Genomic DNA, 17,509 nt, shown 5'->3' with positions numbered 1-17,509 from the left:
TATCTGTGAAGTCAGCACCATACAGCCCTCATCTGACTCTTCCCCAGTCAATCATTCACCAGGGAGGCTCTCTCTCCTTCATCACCTTCCTTCTCAGGCCCTTCCTGTTCCCTAACACTGTCCAAGCCCTAGGCTGCAATGCCTCACCTCGCCCCCGCACCGCCTCCTACTGTTGGGCTCCATGAACGCTGTTTTGTTTGTTCACTACTGGGCCATAACCACCTGTTAGTGCTCAGGAAACATTTCCGGATGAACGCGTTTGCCCCATTTCCTTACTGGGCCAAGGTAAGAATTATCTTATTAAGGATTATCTCTCACAGTCTAGGTCTTCATTTCCTTTTCACACAGCTCCCACCTCCCGCCAGTGACTCGGAGACAAGGCAAAGCCCGTGACCCCAGCTTCCTTTGGCCTCTGTTTCTCCTGTCTGGCCCACTCTCCCTGGCACTCTGCTCTCCGCAGGGTCCTGGGGGCACCCGGAGACAGGTGTGGAAAGTCTAGTGGACAAGATGGCAGAGTCTTCTGACTCTCAGCTACCAGCCAAACCTGCTCTGCATCCAGACAGCAACGTGCCCTGCATGAGCAGGGACTAGGCCAGCCCCAGGCAAACCACAAGGCGGAGAGCCATCGCCAGAGCTCAGTTTCTCCTCAGCACCACGCCCGGGAAGGACCTCTTCGTTTTAAACAAAGCAAACAGGGAAAACAAAAACAGCATAAAACCCATTTCTTTAAAAAAATCTTCAAGAGTAGAAGGGGGACAGCAGGTATTCACAACTCAACTGCTTAACTAAAGGAGAAGCCTAAGTAAATTATGAAGCAGCAACTTACTGGAGTCATTTAAATGAGCAAGATTATGTTTCAAGACAGAAGAAATATGAATAAACATTAAGATTAAATTTACTGTGTGACAAAGAGTATGAAGTCATGTTGACTTTAAGAACAGAAAAAAATCACGATCTACCCCATAAATTTAATCTTTTAAGAATTATGACTACAGATGAATAAATGTTATAAAGGAACTCAGAAAGACAACGATTTCTGTTAGGATTAAATCGCATTTACTTTCGCTAGTGCTGCTCTGCTATTACTGTAAGACGTGGAGCTATTTAAATGTCAGCCGGAGGGATGCTGGGACGTGGCGAAGCCCTGAGAGGAGAGTGCAGGCCGGGGAGAGGCCTCCAGCCGCGGGACTGGAGAAAACAGACCAGAGCTTACCCTTCTGCCTCTTCAGCTGCGGAAAGCTGCTGATGGTCGTCGCCTGGATTATTTCCACTACAATTTGATACCTGGTTTAAAAGAGAGAGAGAGAGAAAAGAAAAGGTTGAATAGGAAGAAAATACCATTCTCGGGGATACTCTTAAGCTGTGTCTGTACTAATCACACATGACACGGTGTGAATTCTGCCCATGCATCATGAAAACCCTCCGACAGGGACTGAGCATCTACACCAGACCGGGTGTGATGCCACGAGCTGGCGGTCTCCAAGAGCTCGACGTGGGAATGATGAAGGTGAACTTGTTGCCCCCACCCAGAGAGAAATTTGGATTCTACTCAGCGTCTCCCGCATTGGTGACAGAGCCTGTGGATTCTTCCTCCTGAGCCCGCACTGTCCTGTAAGGAGGGCGTGAGCTAAGGTGAAGAATTATCTTATTCTAGGTGGCCATTTAGATTAATTAAATAAAAAAATCCAGTTCCTCGGTTGCATTAGCCACATCTCAAGTGCCCATAGGCATTCAGGGTTTGTATAATGGGACAGTCTATGGACATTTCCATCACTGCAGCAGGTTCTATTGGACCACACTGTGCACCAACGTCACTCGCAGCTGTCCCCTGCCCTCCCTGCTTCTCACTGGAAGAGAACTTCAGACCGACAGAAGGGAGCACCTGCAGTGGGAACACGTGTCAACACTGATTCCGCTCCCAGGTAATTCTAACGCGCAAAGCTGACAATGTGATCCAGGTATGTGTATGTGTGACTAAGAACACCTTTTCTCAGAAAAAAGACACGTTTACTTTTAAGTGCTGAGCACACCCTAGAGCCGTGGCTATGCTGAGCATACTCAGGTGGGCTTTCTGAACTCCAGTTCCAGGGCTATTCTGTGGTACTGTCATTCCCTCTGCTCTAGACAGTGGCCCTCTTACCCATCCCACCTCTTCTCGCTACACACCTGGGCTTCAGCAGGACAGTTCCAGGCAGTCCTCCTCAAACCAGATCACTTTCTTTTTTATTTTTTAAAATATATTTTATTGATTTTTTAGAGAGAGGAAGGGAGAGGGATAGAGTCAGAAACATCAATGAGAGAGAAACATCGATCAGCTGCCTCCTGCACACACCCCACTGGGGAGGTGCCCACAACCAAGGTACATGCCCTTGACCGGAATCAAACCTGGGACCCTTGGATCTGCAGGCCGACACTCTATCCACTGAGCCAAATCGGTTAGGGCAAACTAGATCACTTTCCAGGCTTTTGCTCATGCCGTTTCCTTCTGGAAACCACCACCCTACTTGCCCACCGATCCAGATCCTACCCATAGTACTTCTCTCAAACGTTCCCTAACCCCCTAGTTCACATGAGTATTTCTCTTCTCTGAAGTCCTAACTTACCTCTGCTCTAGAATAGCACCTATTTAGGCATTATTTTACATTGCCCACTTAAAGAGTCCCATTTTCACAAACAGTGCTGTGAATGAAGAAAATGGGCATGCCCAGTGCTTTTCACTTTGGCGCCTAATACTTCTTTAAAAAATGGTAATCCATCTGAGCCTAAGACAAAATTGTGGCTTTGTGTGTAATAAAGATATGCTACCTTTTTTCTCTCCAACTTTATCATGAACCTCTGAAGGCGAATTGTGTCTTGTCTTCTCCTACAGGACCGAGACTGGAGCTACACATGTGGTAAGCACTCGGTCAACAGCAGTGAGTGCTCTGGACTCAATGTTTGTGTTCCCCCAAAATTCATGTGTTGAATCCTAATATCCATTGAAATGCTATTTGGAGCTGGAATCTCTGGGAGATAATTAGGTCATGAGGGTGGTGTCTGCATAAATGAGACCCAGAGAGCTCACTTCCCACCGAGTGGGACTAGAGTGAGAAGACCATCTATGAACCAGAAAGCGGGCTTCCCCAGTCCCCAATCTGCCGGCCCCTTGGGCTTAGACTTCCCAGCTTCCAGGACTGTGAGAAACAAATGCTCCTTCCTTAAGCCACTCACTCTATGGTATTTTTGCTATAGCAGTCTAAACTGACTAAAACAATGAGCTAAATTAATAAGGGGTTAGCATCTGTAACACTTAACAGGTACATACAGTATTCTGAACAATCTGTTCTTTTGATATTCTTAGTGATTTGTGCTCTGGAACAAATGAGTCATCAATGATACTGAAAAATAATACACACCATTTGAGGAAAGAGTTAATTTTTAAAAATGAATCCATAACATTATTAGGTAACACCAGCTAACATTTACAGATCCTTCTCGTTAGGCACCAGGTACCTGTTTAGATACTTTCATTTACATGATCTCATTTAACCCTCATAATCCGGTTCGGTAATTATCCCGGCATAACCCTCCCCTTAGCTGTTGAAATCTTATTTGACCTTAAACACTCAGTCCATGGCCATTCCTCTCCAAAGCTTCTTAGATTCCTGTCTTTTATGGGATGGAATATTTGCTCCTACCCACTTCTTTAGATCTTCACTCTCTACTTCTGGCCTTAATATCTTGCTTCATATTTAACTACTTATACCCACGTGGATCTCTGTGCTGGACTATTAGCATCTTGCTGGCAGGTGAAAGATTCAAGGATCCACAACCAATTCATCTTTCCACACACCAGACCCTCCTCACAGTGCTTTGAGCACAGTAGGCGTTTGAACATGGTTGATGAATTTGAAGAATTCACTTTCACTTGATACCAAAGGGCAAAATAGGAAATGAGTGACTTTCTCATTCTCAACAAAGCTGTTTAAATTACTGTCAACTGTTCGGGACAGTTCTGGAATTACTAGAACTGGTTTCAAGCCAAATTAAAAACAAAAACAGTCTCCTTATTTCATTAGGCACACCTTATACATATTTTTTTAAAAACATATTACTTTAGAGCCATCTTGGGCACACACGCTAGAATGTCCTACCAACATCAAAGGCTGGATAAATCCCAGTCTCAGGTGTACAGTATGGTAAATGGTTTAAAATACTTTTTATATTAAAATTAGTAAGGACATATTGTAAATTAGAATACCATACATATATACGTTTAAGGAAAAAATTAAAAACATCCATGTTTTCAAGTTGCCACAGGCTACTTTGTACTAGTCCAGAGATAATATTTTCATTAGAGGAACTTTAGTTAATGTGGTTGAGAAGAAATACAGCTAAGCTGAAGCTGTTTCCCAACTCAGGAAGTGTCTCAGAGTAGTTAAGAATATGAGTTCTGGTACCAAACGGCCTGTGTTCTAATCCTGCTCCCAATACATACTGGGTCGCCCTGGGAAAATTACTTAAGCTCGCTAAAACTCCCGAGTCCTCACCTGTATAAAGGGGAGTAACAGTTTTTTCCTGACGGGGTTGCTATGAGGAGGAAATGAGATAACAGCTTTAAAACAGTTGGAATAGTGCCTGCCCCACAGTAAGAGTCCAATAAAAGTTAACTATAACTATTGTTCCTTAACCTGCTATTGACTCTTTAGATGCACACTGTTCAGGGGGATGGTGTGTGTGTGCTTGTTAAACATACATAAAACCTTTGTAAGTAGCCTTACTTTCTTCCTGACTATAGGAGTGTCTCAGCTAATCGATCTAAGACCACCAGGGTCACTGTAGTCCGACAAAATCAGGTTCATTGACCCACTGCACTGGGCAGGAGGAACCACGGGGCATCTGTGGAGTTACTGCGGGGGTCTGGGAAAGGAGGGGGTGTGGGTGGGAATTGAGTGAAGCAGCAGGGGATAGCAGGGGATCCACTTCCAGCTGGATCCAGGGTCCTACTGACTTGGAAACTGCAGTTCAGATAGACCTGGAATGCTGAGCCCAGTAACCCCTTGTCTGCAGCGCGGCTTATGGGTGATGAATGAGGCTGCTTCTCTGTCAAAGTGACTGAGATCCTCCAGGCACGAGCAGGACGCACCATTCTTACTGAGAACCTCAAACAGCACAGTTTTTAACGGTCCACGCCAGATTTGAGAGAGCACAGTGTCTCAGTGAGCAGTAGTCACTCACTCACACGAGGGAGTCACTCTGACAGGTACACGGTACGGCTGCCGCGTGTCCTTGAAGGAGACTGATCCCAGTTAGCTTTGGAGCTCCCTTTAGTAGCTGTTACACAGCCTGATAAATGGATGGCAGACTGTACTTGCCCAGACTGAGCCAATTTCTACTTTCTCTAAAGAACATATGCTCATTGAGGAACATTAGAAAATACACAAAACATAATATTCACAGTTAATCACAGCATTTGGTATATCCTTATAACCTTTTTTTCTAGGCAAATATGGTATTTTGCTATTTTATAAGACTGGATTTCTGCTATATATCCCAGCCACACCAATCAGATAGTTCTGGGCCAGAGCAGCCTGAGGTGTCCTGAACATATGTATACACACAATTCATGTTATATGTACAGAAAACAACCTGGAAATACATATACCAAGTAGTAACAGTTTTCATCTGCTTGTGACAACTGATTGTTATTTTCTTAACCTTGTTTATATCTTTTAATCTCTCCAAAATAACTAATTACCATAGATTCATTTTCTAGACCCCAGAGACTACAGAAATTACATGTTCCAGAAGCAACCAAAGCTTTGTCATGCCGGCTAGCTGGTACCCGTTAGTTAACCTCAGGAAGGGCTAAGCTGCCCTGCTGGTATGGCTCAGTGTTTGAGCACTGACCTATGAAAAAAGAGGTCACAGTTCGATTCCCGGTCAGTGTACATGCTGGGCTGCGGGCCCAATCTGCAGTATGGGGCATGCAGGGGGCGGCTGGTGGACAGCTCATGGACAATGTGGTCAGTCATGAGTGACACTTGGGTCTTCACGTGCCTTACCCCTTGGCACTGGATGGAGAGAGGAGTGCTACTATGTACGGGGTCTTTTCAAACCCCAGCTGGGTCCCTGATTCCATCCAGCCAGGCCCCTGGGGATTGGTCAGTGTTTACAGTGAAATTCAATGTTTTCAGCCCTTGATCTGATGATGATAACAACAGTGGCAGCTAAGAGTTAGAGCTGATTCTGCACTAAGTGCTTTACCTGCACACCTCATGCTCCCAACCGCCCTTCATAAAGCACACACACCTTGGCCACGTGGCCAGGGCTGCTCCAAGTGCAAGCACAGAATAAATTCCTTCATTTCAGAGAGATCATGAATGTGCTTATGCCCAAATTCCCCCCTCATATCAAATTGCACATCGCTGCCAATAGTTAATTCTCTTTGCTCCTGAATGAAAACCACCGGTGTTCTCTGACACGTTTAATCCCACCTCTGTCCTCTGCTATTTCTCAGACGCCAATAGGAAGAATTATGTTCTGAAGTCAATGTGCTATTACTTCTCATAAAACTGTGACACCTTTTAGAACATGACCCCTGTGTAGCCTCGCATTTCAATGAGTTTTTCAGTAAATTTATATTCATCTGTTATTATTATTATTATAACAACTTGCCAGGCTTCTCGTTGTTTGCCATCTGATTTCCTCTCCGCATCCGCCCACACTAACCTTCTCCCTGGATGCCGTTTGTGTGGATTGATTTCTGGCACATTAGTCTGCGCAATCTTTTCTTTCATGTCCCTCTGCAATGCAATCCTGTCTTACTGCTCATGACTCACAATATAATTTCAGAATCACTGTTCAAAACACTGAAATGTCCATTTTGCCCAGGGTGAGAAGCTTGGGTTAATAAACATAGCTCTCAGGAAGGCCTTCGATCTAGTGATATTCTCACTAGAGTCACCGTATATACCTCAAAACTGTGATATACAGTTTTTAAATAATTAAAATGTAACGATTTTATGACATAACATCTAGCCAAGACTTCAGATTGGCAGCAGGTGGGAGAACATTCCATTTAAGAGATTCTCAGTATGAGTTAGTTACATGTTAGAATCACATCAGAAGCTTTTTACAAACAGTGATGCCCAGATCCCACTCCGAGCAGTTATAGAACAAGCCTCCATCTTGCGGAGGAGCAGATATTTTTCATCAGCGCGCTCTTTACAGAGGCCTGGGGTCCACACAGCCCGGGCTGCGCTCCTGGCCCACCACCTGCCCAGTCCCTGAGGGCCAAGAGGTTCCTGCCAGAGCCAAACCTTCCATTTCCCTTGTTTAATGTTCACTTTGACTCCAGCTTCATCTTCAGAACAAAGCAGCACAGCTCCTCCTCCAGCAAGGCTGTAATTGCCAAGTTCATTAACGGACGCACCGTGGCTCTGAGCCCTGTTTAGCTTCCCTGCCTGGTCATTGTCTCACCGCCCACACGGACGGTGGGGAATCTGGTCAGCCTGCCCTTTAATTTCCTGCATCAAGATGACACTGAGATTCGGGGCTCCTGTTTTATTAGCAGAATCGATCACTGCTCCTACTAGAAGACACTGGAAAATTCAAACTATTATACCAACCCAGGAATCACATTCTCCCTTTGACTTCCAGGATGCCGGAGAAGAAAAAGGAAGTAGCTAAGGAGAGTGAGCTATCGTCCTGTAACCTTTTTAAAGCCTGGGTGATTTTAATACACTGCCAGGGCAAACCACTAATTTGGTATATTTTAAGAGGACATTTCTAGGTCTAAAGTCCTACTGTGAAAGCATCTCCTGCCAACTCAAACAGAAAACAAACTCCGCAGAACTTCAACATCCGTTTCCAGTGTTGTCTGTTTCTTTGTTTTTATTTTATTTTATTTTATTTTATTTTTAATATATTTTATTGATTTTTTACAGAGAAGAAGGGAGAGTGATAGAGAGCTAGAAACGTCGATGAGAGAGAAACATCGACCAGCTGCCTCTTGCACACCCCCTACCTGGGATGTGCCCGCAACCAATGTACATGCCCTTGCCCGGAATCGAACCTGGGACCCTCTACCACTGAGCCAAACCAGCTTCGGCTGTTTCTTTGTTTTTAATGCACTCCAGCCTGGTAGAGCTAAATGGCTTTTCCCCCCTTTAAGAAATATCCCCCCGTCTCTCAAATGTACATAAAACAGAAGTGGACAGTTTCATCAACTGCTCAGTCTCCATAAGACACGGTCCCTGCCTTAGGCAGCCACCCCTAAGGTCTTCTGAAGAGCAGTGTGAAGACAGGGGCCAGGAGCACAATAAGGTCAGACGGCAGCCTGCTCTCATTTTACCAGAGCTCAGACTGCGACTGAGGAGAGCAGCTCCATGAGTGCTGGTCAGCTGATAAGGCTGCGTGAAGGAGCTTTTAGACAGGAGTCTGATAAAACGCCACTTTGCCTGTCAATAACTGTAAGCAGGCCTGACCTTGGAATAGAGAGCAATTTTTTATCAGATAAACAGTAAGCCGCCAAGTAACAAGATAATTTATGCACCACCACCTACCACCACCTACTTTTTTTTAGCAAAATGATCAATCTCTGCTATTGCAGAATTGTTCCCAGACTTACAATCGCTCTAGTTCAAGCTGGGCGAGAAGTAGTTAGCCCTCAGGCCTGCCCTGAGATGCAATGAATAGGGACAACAGCCCCTGCATAAAAGATATAGCAGGTCAGCCGAAGCCGGTTTGGCTCAGTAGTAGAGCGTTGGTCTGCAGACTGAAAGGTCCCGGTTCGATTCCGGTCAAGGGCATGTACCTTGGTTGCGAGCACATCCCCAGTAGGGGGTGTGCAAGAGGCAGCTGGTCGATGTTTCTCTCTCATCGATGTTTCTAGCTCTCTATCCCTCTCCCTTCCTCTCTGTAAAAAATCAATAAAATATATTAAAAAATATATATATATATAGCAAGTCATAGCAAAGAGAACCCCCTGACAAGACATCTTCCCTGCACCTGAGAATCAACACAGTTACCCAGCTGCCATCCTTCAGCTAGCAGCTGTTAGAGCCCTAGGGCTGCACTGAATAGCGTTAAGTCCATCTACCCTCCGGCCAAGTCCCAGGAATTGCTTCACAGTCAGCTTCAGGGGAACTGCCTCAGGATAACACGGTATGTGTAAAAGTACAGTATTCCGAAGGGAACTCTGAGGTGTGTATCTCCCATCGAGAAGTCTTTTTCTCCAAAGGCTCTTTGCCGAGTTTGTGGAGGGACCATCAATCTTCAGGATTACCAGGTCCCACAGCTGCGGCTGCCAAATGCATGTGACTCCTTCCAGAGCCCACATTCCTCGTCACCAGGGAACCCTGCAGCCCTTCCAGAGGAAGCTATGGACTTGCTCTCCCAGAGTTACATGAGGAACTGCAAGTTTATAAAGAGATGGGCGTCAGTCCTGGACAGATTGGCTCAGAGGCTAGAACATCGGCCCACAGAGTCAAGGGTCCAAGGTTCGATTCTAATCAAGGGCATGCACCTTGATTGCAGACTGGTTCCCAGTTGGGATGCATGCAGGAGGCAAAAATTCAATGCGAGTTTCTTACATCAATGTGTCTCCTCCCCCCGCCCTCCTTTTTCATTCTCTCTAAAAATCAATAGAAAAATATCCTCAGGTGAGGAATAAAAGGAAAAAAAAGAGGTGGAGGTCAGAATAGGTCATTCCAGCTGGACCCAGTCAGAACACCAACTTAGCTCTGAACTGTATTCTCTTTGTTTCTAATAGAGTAAGTAGGTACTTTCAGAATTCCATTATCTTTTCACCAAAGTACCTCTGAGTGTTCTCCCTTTGTCTCTAAACACTTTGTTGGAAACACAAAGCCTGACAGTAAGATGGAAGGCACGGAGAACTCAACACACGTAACAGAAGTAATACACAACGGAAACACCTGCCGGATGTCTGCCCTCCTCTGCTCCTGCTGCCGGCAGGTATAGAGTAGGAGGAGCCAGTGGTCAAGAGAGATTATCAATCTGCAGTATTTTATTTTACTCTTATTGACAGGGTGGAACAAAAGCACATTTATGGTTGTTCATGTGATAAATAATACAAGAGATGACAAAAAATAATACAAGAATAAACTCTACGTTTCGTGTATTCACAACTGTAAACCTACTTTTGCCCCACCCTGTATTTATGGACAGTCACTGATAATGCTACTGAAGATACTCAACAATTACTGCAAGGGCATTTGCTAAAGTGCAAACAACCCAAATCTTCCATCAGCTGACGGGTGGATAAAGAAAATAGGGTATGCACACAACGGAATACTATTCAGCCAACAACAGGGATTAGCTATTGACACATGCTACATGTGGAGGGACCTTGAGAACATGTTGAGTGGCAGAAGGCCATTCACAACAGGCCACATGCTGGATGGCTGACTGACATGAATGTCCAGAACAGGCACATGCATAGGGACAGGACAGAGCAGTGGTGGTCAAGCGCTGGGGGAGGAGAGGAGTGGGAAGGGCCTGCTGACCGGGACAGGTTTCTTCTCGGGGAGATGAGAATTAGTGGTGACAGCTGCACAGCCTTTGGATATTCTAAAACCCCACTGAACTATACGCTTCAAAATGATGAGTTTGCTGGCACGTGAATTATCTCAGTATTTGAGAAAGCCACTCTGCTCTGAGCACTTCTCCTGCCTGGAAGGCCCCTGGTGCTCAGAGGCCTGCCTTCCCGGGACCCCCAGGAGCTAGCCTCAGGGCTGCCCTATTTGAGAGCACGAGGAGGTGATGTTTGAGAAAGATTTAAGTGCGCGTGCTGTTTTTGTTTCATCATGCATCTAAAGAGGGGAAGGGGAATGTGTAGTCAGAATTTCTCGTGTGAAGCTGGCCACGCAGACTGAGGTAACCCCGATGCCCCCGGTGCCAGAGCAGGCTGTGCCCAGTCCCCTGGGGCAGAGACACCATGATTTCGTTTTTAAAGGGCAATTCTTACCGAGCTGCTTATTTTCCTGCTCGATGGTGAACTGCCAACATTAAGCTATTTACAGCATTTCTAATCCTGAGCCTTTGATTAGTATATTTTGAAGAAGATAAACCATTAATTCTTACCAAATTCATTCATAATATGAGGAACGGTTCTCAGATACAAAATGACTGATGATGGTGGAGCACCAAGAGTAGTATTACATAATTATCTCTAATTTTATTTTTAAAGATTTTTATAACTCACTGTCATGTTGATGCTAGTTCAGAGGCATATAAGACAAATGTAAAATCCTCAAATAGTCCAAAAATCGAATTTCAGCCAATATTTTACTTTTCCATCAATGATTTACTAAAGTGCTTATCCGAAGCAAAATGGCACACAAGAGCTTCCTTTCTTCCCCACGTATGGTCCTCTGGGGACACTAGACACAGGGTAGACAGAAGCCTAGAAAACCTGCAAGCTGCCCAGCACTATATAATCATACTATCTATACCAAATTGCAAACATCTCTAACTACCCAAATGGGGAACATTCAAGTATATATATATACTGTGAAAAGAAAAATTAAAAACACACACACTCACCCTCAAAATATCTCAAGTACAATAAGTGAGATTGAACTTTCCTATAAAAGAGACTCCTGGGGTATATTTCAAATGTGTTTTCTCAAACCATTCGTCAAGAATCCCTTATTTCCAAACCTGGGCCGCTGTGCAGTACAGAGCTCGGCAGTGAAGTTTATAAACACATCACCTCCTGCCAATGCTTTCCTAAGGTAAGCATCAGAGCAGCTGAGCAGACACTCCCAACAACTAAATAGCTCTCAATCTATGATAACCTAATTATTTGAAAAACATTATACTTTGAAAAATCTAATTCCACTGCTAAAGGAGAAGTTGGATAAATTTAGTTATCACTAAGTGGTAAGATTTATCGACTTCCTTTATTTCTGCTTCCCCAGCAAACACATTTTTCTTCCCCTCACCAGGCCGAGGATGGTAATGAGGAGCTACTCTCCTGCTATGACTGAGGACTGAATACCTTAGCTGCTTCAGGAACTCCACGTCGGAGTTGCTGTTGATGAGCTTGATGAACTCTTCATACGAAGGAGCATAGGTGTAGGCTCTCTTGTGATGTTCGTTCACGTGTTCTCGGCGCTCCAGCTGGGCAAGCAGCATCTGGTTGATGTAATCAGGATTGCTAAGGAATGCCACCACAGGCTTCAAGACTGCGGGAGGAGAAAGCACGACTGAGAATGGCTGGCAGTGCCCTTCAGAGGGGTTGTTTTTATGTCATAAAACTGAAACTGCATTTGGGAAACATCTCTAACTACCCAAACGGGGAACATTCAAACACTCACATGCCCACATGCACGGCCGCCTGTCTATACCAAATTGCTAACAAAGCTATTGAAATGAAATACATCGATTTTCCTTTAATTTCTTTTCTAAGGCTCATGTGATTTGTCTGCCCAAAGAGGAAAGTCAACATGCTTCCAACTGCCGAAAGTGACCTGAGGGAGGGAATTGTTAAAGAGTCGATGGCACTATTACAAATTCACTCTATTAACTTTAGGCTCAAAAGGTCCCCTTTTCTCTGTGGGTGACTAGTTATCAGCTAATGGGCACTGCTGGCTAATCTTGAAATAATAAATGAGATAATCAATGCATATCAAATGCAACATTATTTATTTGTTGTCTGAGATAGGAACTTAGGTCATATCTTCTTTCATTTTTCTCATCCTGGCTAAGCATTTCCCTGGATATACTTTCTTCTAGTGATCACCTTATATTGTGGTACAGTTCTACTTTTTATTTATTCCAAGTTCACAAAATTACATATCAATGAATCTTTCAAAAATATTTTTATTGATTTCAGAGAGGAAGGGAAAGGGAGAGAGAGTGATAAAAACATCAAGGATGAGAGAAAATCATTACTACATGCCCCCTACTGGGGATGAGCCTGCAACGTGGGCATGTGCCTGACCGGGAATCAAACCATGACCTTCTGGTTGACAGGTCGATGCGCAACCACTGAGCCACAGGGGCCAGGCTATCAATGAATCTATAGGAAAGGTATTTTAAGTAAATGCACACTGGAGTTTGACTATAGATGTTCTTTCACTAATGTTTATATTATTATTGGCCTGGATATGTCAAAAGCTATCCCAAATGGGTGGTTCCCTCTGGAGAGCACAGGGCTGGGTGTCCTATGTCAAAATAAACAATAAAATGTACTCTTCATTGGGTAATGTTATGTAAAAACTGGTTTATCACATATGGGCAAATGATGTGCTCTCTGAGCGACATTTAAACTTAAACTGTGAAAGTATATCAATTCTCCTCTGCCCAACAGTATGCAAGGTCCATGCAGGTGTCCTAGAAGTGTGTAGCCCAAGCATTTGCACAATTATCACCGCATTAGTAATATGAATTACTTAGGAAAGTCTACCTTTTGTTGTGAGGATTTCTGCAAGCATTATACGTAAGCTGAGTGACTGGACGTCCTTTGAAGGGAGGAGACAAAACACCAGAACCCGAGAACATGTCTGTAGGAACCGTACTTCTTCAGCCGAGTTCCTTAAGCATGCATGCAGCACAAAAGGCCTCGGCTGTTCGTCTTGTCTAAAAAATAAACACATGAGAGAGGAAAAAGGAAGGAAAGAAAATTCTAGAAACAATTCGGTTATGTGCCATTAGGTAAAAAATATTTCAAATGGGCAGTACATAAGTTTCAACTGGTGTGCCCACTCCTCAACAATATCAATAGTCAATCATTTTCTCTATCACATACTCTGGAAAAAATGTAAAGGCATGGCCATTTGGGATTTCAAACCTTAAGCAGCATCCACATTTATACATACACTAGCGGCCTGATGCCTGAACTACGTGCAAGGGTAGGCCTTTGCGGCCCCGGCTGCCTCAATATATAGATATACTGAGTGGCCAGATTATTATGCGTTCAGAGATCACTCAGTGTAAATATAGATAAACTTGCTTCATTAGACCTGCTTTCTGATTTAGCTAAACTTTCTCCACCCCAGTGAAGAACCCCATCTTCTCTTTCAGGTAATTGTCAGCAACACAGCAGTACATATCAACACAAAGAAGATTATTATTATAGATCACACATGCAAAAAAAAAAAAAAAAAAAAAAAAAAAGTTAAATATTTAACTGTAGCAGTGTTTGACTACTTATATTGTGCACAGTGAGAAAACCTGAAGTCATTTCAAGTTCCACCATTTCTACTTCTTTTCAATCTACTTCTTTTCTAAACTTTCTAAATCTCCGTTGTCTTATTAATGAAAAGAAAGTAGAATTCTACTGAGTCTCCTATCTACCTACTCCAGGACTTCTGTGAGAATCAAATGAGATGAGGCACGGGAAAACACTTCACATTTAGTTGAACTGTAAAATGTTTGCACCTGGCTATAAAGCAAGTCGGGTTCTTGGGCTGAAGAAACCCCAAGGGCACTAGTCACTAGAGAGAGGAAGCCGGGCGTTGCTACATGACGTCATTAGCCGGCACCCACAGCAATGGTTTCTGGGCTGGGCTGTGGGCTGCATTTTACGCCATGGGGTCTTGGCAGCGTTGGCTGCAATTTGGTGGATATCACTCTGGGGTGGTGGCGGGGCCTGTGTCCGACTTGGGGGAAGCCAAGTGTTGGTTTGCTGGTGCCAGGTCCACAGTGCCGTTTCTTTTTAAATGGCCAGTGCACATCATGGCAGCTCCTGCACTGAGCGTCTACCCTCTCCCTCCTAGCGCTCAGCCAGGGGAACACCTTTGGAGTGAGCCAGTCAGAGCTTGGCCAAACAAGCCTGATCTGGAAAAAGGAAAGGAGAATGCTTCCCCGATACCCTCTGCCAACTTCCTGCAGGATATTCCCATGATGCTCCCTAGCATGTGGACAGCAGGTATCGCTTCAGAAGCCAAGAAAGATAGCGAGTCAAATGGCTGCTTCTGCGTCAGCAGATGTCCGTCTTGCTTTCCGGTAGACTGTAGCCCTAATCCTGGCAGCTTTCCTTAATCGGTATGAATCTGTTTCCTGCAGTTCCTTTTCCTTACTTCTGGGTTCTCATTCCTTGAATGAGGAAAAGGACTTTTTTTGTAAATATCATATGTTCACTATTACTTCATTTTTCCATCTACACCAAGAAGTATATATGATCCCAGCATTTTACAGATGAGATTAAGGAACTAAGTGGTTAAATGAATGGTCCAAAACACAGAGGTAATAAATAGCAGAAATTACTCTAAAGTACAGATTTACTCTACACTGTAATCAGAGATTGCAAGGATGAGAGGAGAAAAAAAACTGCAGTGAAAGAAGGAAAATATGTGAATAAAAACATTATTCTCCCCCCTTAAGCAGCATGCCGGTGCTTGCCTGGTAAAACACGGGGACTGTAAATCACTACACAGTTAAAGACGCTATCGATTTAATAGCATAAAAAAACAATCATTCTCAGATTCTCCTGAAACCTGCTGGAACAAGACAGATGGGGCAGAGGAAGAGGAAGCAGAGGCAAGAATTAAATGTGATCTGGATGGGCTTACAGCAGCAACAGAATGTTGGCCTGGAAATAAGAACAGGCTGACCGGAAAGCCACCTCCACACTCTGCCTAACAGTCCGCCAGAGGATGTGTTGCTTTTATTAATGCAATTTGTTATTCTCTTGTCTGACAGCGGCCAATTCAATTGGAGCCTCCGGGGCTGCCAGGCCATTTCACACTCGGTGGGTGCCTGCACATGCATGGAGACTGCTAGTTCGGGGGCACAGGTTAGGTGGGGCAGGCAGGGGCAGATCTACCCAATGACCCTGAGCTGTCTACCAGTCTTATGTGTGATGAGCAGAAGGTGACATTAGTCCTCCAGGGTTCTCGTCTAGGACACGCATGATCATCTGTATCAAAATGCCAATGACCTACCGGCACTTTTTAAAATATCCATAATCCCAGTGATAGAGTCTTTTCTTTAATAAGGACCATCAACCAGAACATGTAGGCAAGGCCCAGGTATCAGCAAAGTAAATCCTCCCTGAGCAGGAGACAGCTAGAAGCCCAAAGAAAAGGAGTTTCTCCAATGAAACCAGTCCTCTGTTTCTTTTACTCTGATGCTTTGTCTGTAACATTTTTATGTTGTTCACAAAAGCAGTAATTTCAGGAACTGGTAAATGTCACAGTGAAAAATATATTCTTACGTTAAAATTAGATAATCATAAAAATACTCATTTCTCTAAACACTTGTTCTTCTCCCAAATCTAAATCAACCATCCTTCTAACGGAAATAAGACACTGATTGAAATACGGGACCATAATTTAAATGATTTACTTTACAATGAGCTCCCACTGAATTCAAACAAGTCTCGGCAGAGTCTGCCGGGTAGAACTGTGGAGCCTTTATAGATCAACAGGTGCCCGAGGGCTGCTGGACCCTGGAAAGGAGAGGCGGGAGCCTCTGAGATCTGGGGAGGAAACCCCAATCCCACCCTCACTTTCCTCATTAGTTCACATCCCCTCTTCCTGGCAGTTAGCTTCTTTATAAACAGCAATAGTCAGAGGGTGGTCCGGAGACCCCTATGTGTCCCCAGGGCCCTTTCAGGGGGTCTCTGAGAGCAGAACTGTATATATATCAGCACAAAAATGTCACGTTTTTTCGCTCTCGGTCTTTCAAGCGCAGCAGAGTTTTCCGGAAGCTATGAAATGTGTGATGACATCATCACTCATGGTTAATGGAAAGGGTACACTTGCACTTTAAAGTTCTTAGTTTTAATATCTAACATGGTAAATATTGATAGATGGGACAGTAAGTGGTGAGCTAGTAAATGTTTAACAACCGACAACCGGCTCTCCGAAGGAGGAAAGGAAGCTCTGATTTGTAGCATTCACCCATTTCACAGTGTAAACGCCACCACCGTGGCCAATTGCACGCTAACCACCTGATGTCACTGAACTCCCAGTCAGCTCCCGCAAACCAGGAGAGGCTGGCCCAGCACACCACGAGATGGAACCCACAAACATAAGCTCTTTTATTTTTAGGCTCTCAATAACTCTTAAGAAAATAGAGGGCTCCTGAGACCAAAAAGTCTGAGAATCGCTGCTTTTCAGTCATGTTTTCAAACCATGAGTTGTAACCCACAAGAAATAAAATAAAATTTACTTAGTCTCAAACACCAGTTTAAAAAAATGTTAAGAAACAAAAAAAATACCAATTATCACATATAGTAAGAGTACTGTTTCACAGAATTGGGTCCTGATATAAAGTGTATGTCTTACTATGGGTTCCAGTTTTTACAAGTTTGCAAAACACCGAGGCAGAAAGCTGGAAACTAACAGGCATGTGGGAGGGAGAAGACGTGGCAGGGAAGGAGGCAATCAGCCGAGCCCGGACGGCAGCTGCTGTACCAGCATGTTGAGCAACCAGGTCCGCCGAGCACATCAAGGGCAGGACGGAGCCCGCCCTCTGATACACGCACACACCAGCTCTTCCCATAAGAGAGTCTGAGTCACCGGCCAATGAGGATGCCAGCGCCTCCTGCACAGAC

The 17,509-nt window shown here is 44.3% G+C and overlaps 1 protein-coding gene across 3 annotated transcripts in view; it reads right to left on the bottom strand.

Annotated features, from left to right (window-relative positions):
• The window catches only part of SNX25 (sorting nexin 25), a 93,593-nt gene that overhangs the window by 34,768 nt on the left and 41,316 nt on the right, over positions 1-17,509 (bottom strand). For all 3 annotated transcript variants that reach the window (XM_084877713.1, XM_084877712.1, XM_084877711.1), the window contains 3 exons: positions 13,415-13,587; positions 12,005-12,191; positions 1,214-1,284 (listed from right to left, as the gene is read on the bottom strand). In XM_084877713.1, the coding sequence (XP_084733839.1) occupies positions 1,214-1,284; positions 12,005-12,191; positions 13,415-13,587 (431 nt within the window). The remainder of the gene's footprint in view (positions 1-1,213; positions 1,285-12,004; positions 12,192-13,414; positions 13,588-17,509) is intronic.

The sequence above is a fragment of the Pipistrellus hanaki genome (genome assembly GCF_964339955.1).
Source record: "Pipistrellus hanaki genome assembly, chromosome: 3".
In the NCBI taxonomy this organism is placed as follows: Eukaryota; Metazoa; Chordata; class Mammalia; order Chiroptera; family Vespertilionidae; genus Pipistrellus; species Pipistrellus hanaki.
This window is presented reverse-complemented; position numbering and strand designations above follow the sequence as displayed.